Below are 10,471 nucleotides of genomic sequence, written 5' to 3'. Positions count from 1 at the left end.
CACATACCCACTCACTAGTTTATTTTTATTTTTTGGTTCTGGGGATTGAGCCCAGAGCTTCCCACATATAAAGCACCACTGAACTACACACACTCTCAGACCTTGATTAGTTTTTTTTTTTTTTTTTTTTCCCTCTGAGGCAGGATCTTGTTATGTATCCCAGGCCAGCCTCCAATTCTAGCACTCAAGCTCTCCTCTTGCCTCAACCTCCCAGAGTAGTTGGGTCTATAGGCTCTTTCTACAGCCTGGGCACTGCCTTGGTTTATGGTGTATTTCTAACTCTAACGATCAGGCAAGTAGGCTTCCAAAGTGGCTGGACCAATTTACACCCATGAGCGATGACCACAGCTAGGTAGAAACTTGTAATCACTGGTGTCAAAGCCCCCCGCCCCTCCCCCGCCTCTAGGCCCCCACGCAGGCGTCCCGCCCATCTGGCCCGCCCCTTCCGCCCCTGCCGCCCCTTCCGCCTCTTCCGCCCCTTCCGCCCCACGGTCCCGCCCCTCGGCCCAGGCTCTTTTCCCAGGACCAGCCGCGGGAGGGGCGGGGCGCGCGCCAGGCGTGACGTCACTGCCGGCTGGACGCCATCTTGCTAGTTTGCGGCCGGACTTGGAAGCGGCGGAGGCGGTGGCTGCGGCTGTGAGGGCGTGGAGAAGGGTGGGGTGAGTGGGCGAGGCCGCGACGAGGGCGGCGAAGTTCTCCTCCCCTGGGCCCTTCCGCGTGGGTCGGCGTGGACGTGTGTTTGGAGGGATGTCCGCCTTTTCCGAGGCGGCGCTGGAGAAGAAGCTGTCGGAATTGAGCAACTCGCAGCAGAGCGTGCAGACCTTGTCCCTGTGGCTCATCCACCACCGCAAGCACTCGCGGCCCATCGTCACGGTGTGGGAGCGGGAGCTACGGAAAGGTGAGTGGCGCGCGGCTCGGGGGCGCCGGCCGCCGCTCGCTCGGGGCGCTCCCTGGGTCCCCCTCCGGGCGCCCCCGCGTCGGGAGCGCCGTCTCGTGCCCTCGCGGAGCTTTGCGGGCCGGGCAGCCGCGAGCATCGCGCTTCTGCCAAGTCTGCGCTTAGTACGTGTAGATCGGATAAAGACATTAATAGGACTTCAAAATTGGACCGGTTTGGTACAGAAACAGTAGCGGGGTTTTAGTACTCTGCACCAGTTAGGGCCGAAACTCTGGCAGTTATTGTTTTCATTCCGTGGGGTATAATGGAGGATAGGGGAAGGAAAAGGTAGAGAAATGAAAAGATCGGAGCGTGTCTGGGAGTTACTTCCATCATTTCCAGAACGTATGGCCCTAAACTTCTAAAATTAATAGAAATGAATTTTAGGACTGGAAGTCTCGTGGTGCGATGGAAAGTACTCTGGATTTTAGAGGTTCTCGATTGGGAAATTTCTTACAACTTTTGGATTGTAGATGCTTTACCTAAAAAATGGAGGCGTTAGAGTAAGTGATTTAAGGGCCTTTCTTGCTCTGTGTTTATGTACCGCTCCGCAGCTTCATTAATTTGCAGAACAGTTGATGATGCGTCTGTAAATGAAGGAAACTTTTCAGAGCAGACATGTGTTATTAAAGGGTCCGAAGTTGAGTTCACTTATGCGGAGCAACCTCATCTGTAAAGGCCTCATTTACAAGTTAGTGCGATTGGAAATTTAAGCGCATAAGCTTAGTTTCTATTTTAATTCATTGGTCAGGGTGGGCACTTTGAATGTTTCAGATATTCTGATGGATATAATTAGTGTTAAGGTTTGGTTTTGTTTTGGTCTTTTTGAAACAGGGTCTCCACTGTGCAGTTCAGACTGGCCTTGAGCTCACTTTGTAGCCCAGGCTGATCACGAACTCGCTGTGATCCTTCTGTCTCATCCTCCTGCGCACTGACAGGGATTACAGGCGTGTACCACCGTGCCTGGAGTGTTAAGGATTTTAATAAACCATTAATCAAAGTAGTTGCTTCTTTACTGATGTGAAATGCAGTCTGTAGCTGTATGGAATGAAGACAATATTTATCTTTTTTTTGAGTCAAGGTCTCACTTTGTAGTGCAGGCTGGCTTTGAATTCACTAAGTAGCAAAAGCTGATCTCAGACTTGCAGTGATCTTCCTGTGTTGCCTCCCAAGTACGGGAATTACATGAACTTGTTTTGTGTATTTATTTGCTTGTGTTTTAAGAAAATGTCATTCCAGCCAGCTGTGGTGCCACATGACTGTAATCCCAACACTAATCCCAGCACTGGAGAGGCTGAGGCTGGAGGATCATTTGGAGGCCAGTTTGGGCTACATGTTGAGTTAAAAGCAAACTGAATTACATAGTGAAACTGTCTCAAAAAAAAAAAAAAAAAGTATGACAGTATAAACAACAACTGTATTCCGGTTGATAAGAAACAGTAACACTTAACACTGCTTGGTGGAAAAGTAAAATGGCATAACCATTTTGGAGTTCAGTTTAGCAGACTAAGGAAGTTGAAGGAATATACCATTTGATTTAGCAGTTCCCTTTCTAGGACCCTATACTAAAAAAACAAATATAAGCTCATAGAATTATTTAGCAGCCTTATAATAAAAATGGAAAGAATTTAACCATTGCATTAGAGTATGGATAATTGTGATGCTCATATATAGTACTATGCAGCAATTTTCATAAATTAAACTGTGTAAATGACTGAATTAGACTACACAGGAAGAACATGTTCAAATGAGAAGGGAAACATAGGAGGAAGGAAGGAGAAAGAGAAGTAAGGGAAAAGAAAAAATTGATAAAAAAAATGGAAACATCTTTTATAAGGGAATGAAGGCTTGAAGGGAAGAGGAAAAAATGAAAAAAAAATTGACAGGTACAGATTCTGTATGATGAATGTGATCAGTATGTATGAAAATATGTATTAATAAAATATGAAGTTGAAAACATGAACAGAATCGCTGCAGGTTTGAGGCCAGCACAGACTAGAGTGAATTCAAGGCCAAGGCTGAATTGCACAGTGAGACCCTGTCTCAAACAAACAAATGATAAGATGTGCTGTTAGCTGAGCTTGAGAACTTTTTTAAAAAACATGCAAAATTTTATATATATATATATATGTAAAACATATACATATATAAAACATACATATATAATATATACATATATATTAACATGTCTGTGGATAACATGACTAGGAAAGACTAGGATTGAATAATGCTGCAAACTCATTTTTCTTTTTTCATGAGAAACTGCAGAGATACACTTTCTCCTTTTGAAAGAATTTGCCCCAAAATTGGTTAGGCTGAGCCTCAGGAATATGTTAAACTTCCCATCACTTTAAATGTTTCATAATTAGGAAAAATTTAGCATAAATAGATGCTTTAAGAGAAGAGTGGTGGTCAGGAAAATAATGCTGCTGCTGTAATTCTCCTGTTCTGTAGTCCACTAAGGGTTTCATTTCCTTGACATGTGACTGGTTTCACAGAGCAAAGCCTTTTGTCCTTGCACCACTCTGCAGTTCGTTCATCAATTTCAGAATCCTCATCAGAAATGGTAATCACTTACTGGTTGTGTACTCAGGGAATTATCACTTCATATTGCATTAGAAATTGGAGTATTTGTGTGTCATTCACAAATTGGTCATGAAGTAGATAGTGGGCTTCTTTATGTTTTTCTCTTTTTCAATTTTTTGCACCTTTAACCCCTGCAGACCTAAAGGCTCTGAAATATTTGTTGAATTTGTACCTATTAATAAGATTTTTTGCCAGTATGAAGTACTGAATACTGCATATTCTTAGCTGCTCTAATTTGTTTTGAGAAATATAAAAAAGTGATTTTCATTTGCTTTAAAAACATACAGCCAGGCTGGGGAGATAGCTCAGCAGTCTAAGCGCCTGCCTGGCAAGTGCAAGGACCTGGTTTCAGTCCCTAGTACCGTATGCTGTGCCAACCTCAAAACCCCAGAAGTGCCAGCCATTGAAACTGTGCATGGTGGTTTATACCTGTAATCGCAGTGCTGGGGAGGCTGAGACCAGAGGATCACTAGGAGCCCAAGCTGTATAGTGAGACCCTCCACCAAATGAATTTAAAAACAAAAAAACATACAGCTATATAACTTTTTAAAATGAAGCAGAATTGACAATTCAGTAGCTTCTGTATGTCTGATACTATTATTTGTTTCCCTCAGAGTTAGAATTGAAGGAGTGAAAACACAATATTTCCACTAAGTTTTATACTGAAAAAGATTTTATGGTTTCAAACTGTAGATTTCAGTGTATATGTTTATTGCGTCTTTGAAGTTGATTGCTGATTGTCTTTTGGGTACATAACCTTTCTCTTTCATTTTCATAGATTTTTCACATTCCCAATAATTTCTGTGATACAGAGTGATTTTTGTTACAGTTTTGAATGGCAGATTTTATTTATTTATTTATTTATTTATTTATTTATGTATTTTGTGGAACCGGGGATTGAACTCAGGCCCTTGCGTGTGCCAGGCAAGCACTTATTCTACTGAGCCATCTCCGTGGCCCCTGAATGGCAGATTTAAATTATCAGTTAGTAGGCTGATTTAAAAAAATTTCATTATGAAAGATGTCAAATAAATATAAATGCTATATAATGAACATCTGATTTCAGCAGTTACAGATTTTATCATCTAAAAAATAGTTAATTCCTTAAAATATCAAATAGCCAGTATTTGTTTCATTAGCTTTTCCTCTCAATTATTAGTTTGATTCAAGGTCCAAATAAAGCTTATTTATTGTGATGGTTAGTGTACTCCTTTTTTTTGGTTTTGGTTTTTTGAAATGGGGTCTCACTATGTAGTCCAGGATGCTCTTGAACTTATATAGCCCATGCTGGTCTCAGATTTGAAGTGATCTTCCTATTTCAGCCTCCTGAGTGCTGTAGTACAGGTGTGCACCACCACACCCAGTTTACTATATTTGTGTAATCACCTTGCATCTATATTCCCTCAGTGTTAAATTTATTCTTTGAGAAAACTAAATTGTTCCATAAAAATTTTGATGGTATAGACTGGGACTGTCAGATTTTCTTGTTTGATGGTCCCTATCCATTCTTAAAAATTATTGGGGCTAAGCATGGTGGCACACACCTGTAATCCCAGCACTTGGGAGGCTGAGGCAGGTGCATGGCTGTGAGTTCAAGGCCAGCCTGGGTTACATAATATAGTGAATTCAAGGTCAGTCTAAATGACATCATGAAACCCTATCTCAAAAAAATAAAAACAAACAAAATTATTGGGAATTCCAGGTTTTTGTCTCCCCTTCTTCCCTCCCAGCCCTTCTTTCTCTCAGCAGCGTGGTATCACCGTTTCTCAGGCTGTTGTGTGTGAAGCTGAGGTCAAACCTGAGACTTCTGGTAGTTAAGCACAGTATGAGTATGGGTAAGCTGTACTGCAACTCCTACAACTCTTATAATGTCTTAATGGAAGAAGTTGGATTTTAAGGCTTGTTAGTTGTATTGAGTCTTGATGTATCACATATCGCATGATGTCTGGAGAAATACCATAATACATATGTGAGAGGACAAAAGTGAAAAAAGATAAATGATATTTTAGCATTGCTGACTTCATGAGCCTGTGAAATGTTCTTGAGGACCACTAAATTAGATCCATAGACTGTTTGCTAAGAACTAGCCATTTGCTGTAATGTGGTAATTAGATCAAGAAATTAGGATACATTTTTACTGTAAGGAGATACATTCCCTTTACAGTATTAATTACCCTGAAAACTTACACTATTTCTGAAATTTTCCTTTAGCTTATAGTGTAATTTTCTTTTTTTTTTTTGTTCCTCGAATGCCTTCAGGGCACTTTTGGCCAGCTGGAGAGTTGTGAGGTTCGAACTCCAGCAACCTGAGGCTGACAGCTTTGTGGAAGCAGCCACTTAGACTGAGCTAGGGCCAGGCCCCCCAATAAGGGTTTTTTTTTGAAGTGTAATTTTCTTTAGGTTTTATGACATAAGCTCTTTTTGAAAAAATGATTTGATATTTTTCCTGTTGGTTAACTAGACTTTGCATTTCTAATAAAAGTAAAGGTGTGCTTCTATGTTAAAAAAATAAAGACATTCTACATTTTGCAGGGTTTTTTGATAAGATATGTCTTGTTGATTTCTGTTATTTATTACATATTTATTGAAGTTCTTTCTGTGTTAATAAGGTTATTCAGTAGATAAAAAAGACACAGCCACGCCCCCGCCCCAACACAATGAACTAACTATTGCCTCTGTGCCATGTGTCACCCTGTCTTGGAGCTGGCCAGTTATGGGCTGAAATCTGAAAAAACTGTGAGCTAAATAAACCTTTTCCTCTTTTTTTAATGTTTATTTGTTTTGAGATAGGGTCTCACTAAACAGTTCAGGCTGACCTTGAGCTCCTCACTTTGTAGGCCAGGCTGGTCTTGAAATCACCACAGTCCTGCCTCAGCCTCCCAGGTGCTGGAACTGCAAGAATGTGCTACCATGCCTGGCCCTTTTCCTCTTTTTTTTTTTTTTTTTTTTTTTTTTTTTTTTCCCTTGTGCTTGCCAGGGAAGCGCTTATTCTATTGAGCCATCTCCCCGGCCCTCCTTTTCCTCTTTTTTAAAAGAGCAAAACCAGTCATTTTCATGGAACTTGAATGTCAGCCAAGGAAGTAGACTACTAAATTGGTAATTGTATAGTAATAGGAAGGAGAAATACATTTTGAAACCTAGCTTAGTTTAGGAATCAGGGAAGGTGTTTTGAAGTGTGAGTAGAATGTACTACTGGTAGGAGCTGTACAAACAATAAAGACATAGTTTTTATGATTTGTGTGAATGTTGGATTATATGTATAACATTATTTAACCTTTCATGTAGAACATTTCAGTTCATTAAATCCTTTTGGAGTGAAGCAGGATAATACACATTTTATGTGCTAAAGGAACTTTAAAGTGATTTAAGATATGCATTCATATTTTTGTTCATAAGAATGCATTAAAAAGATAACAGTGATAAATTATTTACTTAGTCAGTTTCCTGTCATGGGTCACTTTTTGTTCCCCAACATAACTGCTCTCCTTTAAAGCTTTTCTTTTGACCTTTTACAGTAATTGAGAACTTTTAAAAGGCTTGTGTGCTGTTGTAAGTGCTTAGATTTTTCAGGTGTATACTTAAAACTGTACTATTGTATAAGTAAAAATATGAACATAACATAAAATTCAAAATAGGCTTATAAAAACAGGAGAAAAACGTTAAAGCTATTCAGAATTTTCTATGAATATAAAATCATATACATGTGTTGCAATTTCTTTTTTTTTTTTAAGTATGTTAGGTACAAGGTCTCACTATGCAGCTTGGATTCCTAGTGATCCTGTTTTCAGTCTCCCAAGCGCTGGGATTACAGGTGCATGCCACCATGCCCAGTCTCATTCACTGGGGGTGGGAGGAGAATACTAATGTCCCATTATTTCTTAAAAGTTCATTTTTGTCCCCACCCACTTCAAATGCCTTCATCATACATATTTGAGTATACTTCTACACTGTTTTGTTCCATTGGTCTGTGTCCTGACATACAACTATTATATTATTTTCATATCTGATGGGATATTACTTTTCCCTACCCGTTACTCTTTTTTTTCAAATTTTATTTATTTGTGTGTGTGTGTGTGTGTGTGTGTGTGTGGCCAGCTCAGCCCACCAGGGGGCGGCGCTGGCTGGCATGTGGTGCTGGGGGATTGAACCGCGGTCCCTGTGCTTTGCCAAGCTTGTTCCAAGTAGGTGCTTTAGACCACTGAGCCATCTCACCAGCCCCTACTCTTTTTTTTCAGAAGTTGTATATTTATTACTTGGTTTTTCCATATACACTCTAGTATCAACTTGTCATTGGCAAGAAAATGTTTTGGTATGTTTTTGTTTTGTTTTGGTATTTTGGAGGTTAACATTTATTTTATTTTTTTTGTGGAACTGGGGATTGAACTCAGGCCCTTGCGCTTGCCAGGGAAGTGCTTATTCTATTGAGCCATCTCCCCAGCCCAACATTTAATTTCTTATAGTAGGTTAAAGAAAATTTATATGTTCATAATGTAAGGTGTTAGGCTGAAATTTGTGAAATCTTATTCTAAATGTTTATTGTAATTGTTCAAGTAGTTCTTTAACTTGTTCAAATTGTTCTTTCTTGATGTTTGTAAAGCTTTATAAAGATTATCCTGAAATGTATATTTTAAGTTTGAAGTAATTGTCCAGTTTGTATTAAATTTATCTTATTGGAGTCTAGATTAAGCTAATAAAAGAAATTGTTAAAAGATTCAGTCAGTTTACAGGAGAAGACTTAAAATTGAAAAAAGATTTTATCTATTGAAACTGTCCTACTAATTGGTTTTGAAACTGACTCATTGCTATTTGTTTCTCAATAAAATTATTTTAAAAAAGATTATATCTTTTTTTGTAAATTAGGAAAATAGTTTATATAGATTTTTGGGGTGGTGCATTTTGGTCCAGTTGAAGGAACGTCATTCTGCTTCAAAGAGGATGGTTTTAAAAAATCTTAGATATTTAAGCTAGCAAGTTGCTTATGTCTTTCATCATTTTATTTTATTTATTTATTTATTTATGTGTGTGTGTGGCCAGCTCAGCCCACCAGGGGGTGGGGCTGGCTGGCATGTGGTGCTGGGGGATTGAACCCCGGTCCCTGTGCTTTCCTAAGCTTAGCTTGTTCTACGTAGGTGCTTTAGACCACTGAGCCATCTCACCAGCCCTCTTTCATCATTTTAAACTTACTCTTCAAAAGAAATTAAACTTGACGTAGGAAGGGACTTTATTTTTTTCCAAAGTACCAAAAAAATTGAATTTTCTTAGAATACTATAAGGCATTATCTTTTTTTTTTTTAAGTCTTTTGGAGACAGGGTCTCACTATGCAGTTTAGGCTGGCCTTCAACTCACTATGTAACCCAGGCTGGCATTGAACTCACAACAGAACTCCAGCTTTAGCCTCCCAAGTGTTAAGTTTGCAGGTGTGTGCTGCCATGCTGGGCAGTAATGGTTAATTTTATATGGTCAGTTGAAATGGGCCACAAGGTGCTCAGACATTTGGTAAGACATTTTATTATTATTATTATAAGTATAATATTTTTATATTTTTATTTTCTTTTGCGGAACCAGGGATTGAACTCAGGTCCTTGCGCTTGTCGGGCAAACACTTATTCTACTGAGCCATCTCCCTGGTCCCTTATTATTATATTTTTAGCTGCATCTGTGAAGTTATTTTTGCCTGAGAGTTTTTTTTTTGGGAGGTGAGATTAACATTTGAATCATTACATTGAGTAAAGTAGATGCCTGTGAAATCTCTCTTTTTTTTTTTTTTTTTAATTTTTTTTTTTAGGGAAGGGTCTACAGGGTGTTCAGGTTCTCACTGCTCACTGCAGATTGGATTTGTAGTGATCCTCCTGTTTATAGCCTCCCAAGTGCTAGGATTAGAGGAGCATATCACCATGCCCAGTTTCAGTTGCTGTCTCAATGCATCCCAGTGGTGGGGCTGGTATGCCAGACCCAGGAATTGAATCCCCAGCACTCCCTGTGCCTGCTTGCAGACACTTTAATCCACTGAGCTATCTGGCCTACCGGCCTCTGTAATCTTAAGTGAATGTGCTCAGTCAGTTGAAGGACTGAATAAAACAAAAATGTTTGACTCTCTGGTGAAGAATAGGGATTCTTCAGGAATTCTGGCTGCTTTTAAGCTGGGACATTGGTTTTTTCTTGCCCACCGCCTTGACCATCTGCTCACTCTGGGTCTTTAGCCTGCGGACCTCAGACTGAAACTATACCATTGACATAGTTCTGAGGCCTTTGGTATTGGGTCGGACCTCTTGTGTCTGTGGTTTATCAGGTACAGTTCTTCAGACTTGTCAGCCTACATAATTCAGAATTGTTGATTGGTAGTTGGTTTTCTTTTCTTTTTGTGTGTGTGGGGGTAGGGGCCGGGAATTGAACTCACAACCTCATGCTTACCAAGTAGGTACTGTGCTCCTCAGCTATCTCTCTGGCCCTAGGTAGTTGTTTTTCTTTCAGGACATTTAATGTATTGTCTTCTTGTCTGGTCGCTATAATTTCTACAGAGAAATTGGCTTATAATCTTAACAAGGCTCCCTTGTACACAACAGTCACTTTCAAGATCATTTTTCTTTTTTATTTTTTTCATAATTTTATTGATAAACAAGTAGCAATGAGACAGTTTCAAATCATATTGCTAGGACAATTTCAATAACTAACACACTGCATACATTCTTCTTAGTGGTTAATTGCTGTACAAGATGCGGACTTGATATCCTGTTTACAAACACCACTAGAACAAATCATTCTATTCATTAACAGAATGTAACTATATATCTATCCTACCCACTTTGAATACACAGATACAAAATGGACATTCATCTGTATGCCCCATTTTTTCTATGTTCCGTTATTGAATATTATAGGTGTGTAAACTCAGCAAAATATTCTAAAAGAGTCCAGTAGCCCATAATAGCATTGGGTCTTCTGTTTAACTG

At 39.5% G+C, this 10,471-nt stretch overlaps 1 protein-coding gene across 1 annotated transcript in view; it reads left to right on the top strand.

Moving 5' to 3' along the window:
- The first annotated feature begins 585 nt into the window (after nt 1-585).
- The window catches only part of Rprd1a (regulation of nuclear pre-mRNA domain containing 1A), a 74,515-nt gene continuing 64,629 nt past the window's right edge, over nt 586-10,471 (top strand). The window contains exon 1 of the mRNA XM_004623590.2: nt 586-898. Coding sequence (XP_004623647.1) covers nt 748-898 — 151 coding nt within the window. The 5' untranslated portion in view covers nt 586-747. The remainder of the gene's footprint in view (nt 899-10,471) is intronic.

Source organism: Octodon degus, unplaced genomic scaffold (assembly GCF_000260255.1).
Source record: "Octodon degus isolate 3935 unplaced genomic scaffold, OctDeg1.0 scaffold00003, whole genome shotgun sequence".
NCBI lineage: Eukaryota > Metazoa > Chordata > Mammalia > Rodentia > Octodontidae > Octodon > Octodon degus.
Note: the sequence above shows the minus strand (reverse complement) of the source record. Positions and strands in the feature narration are given on the sequence as shown.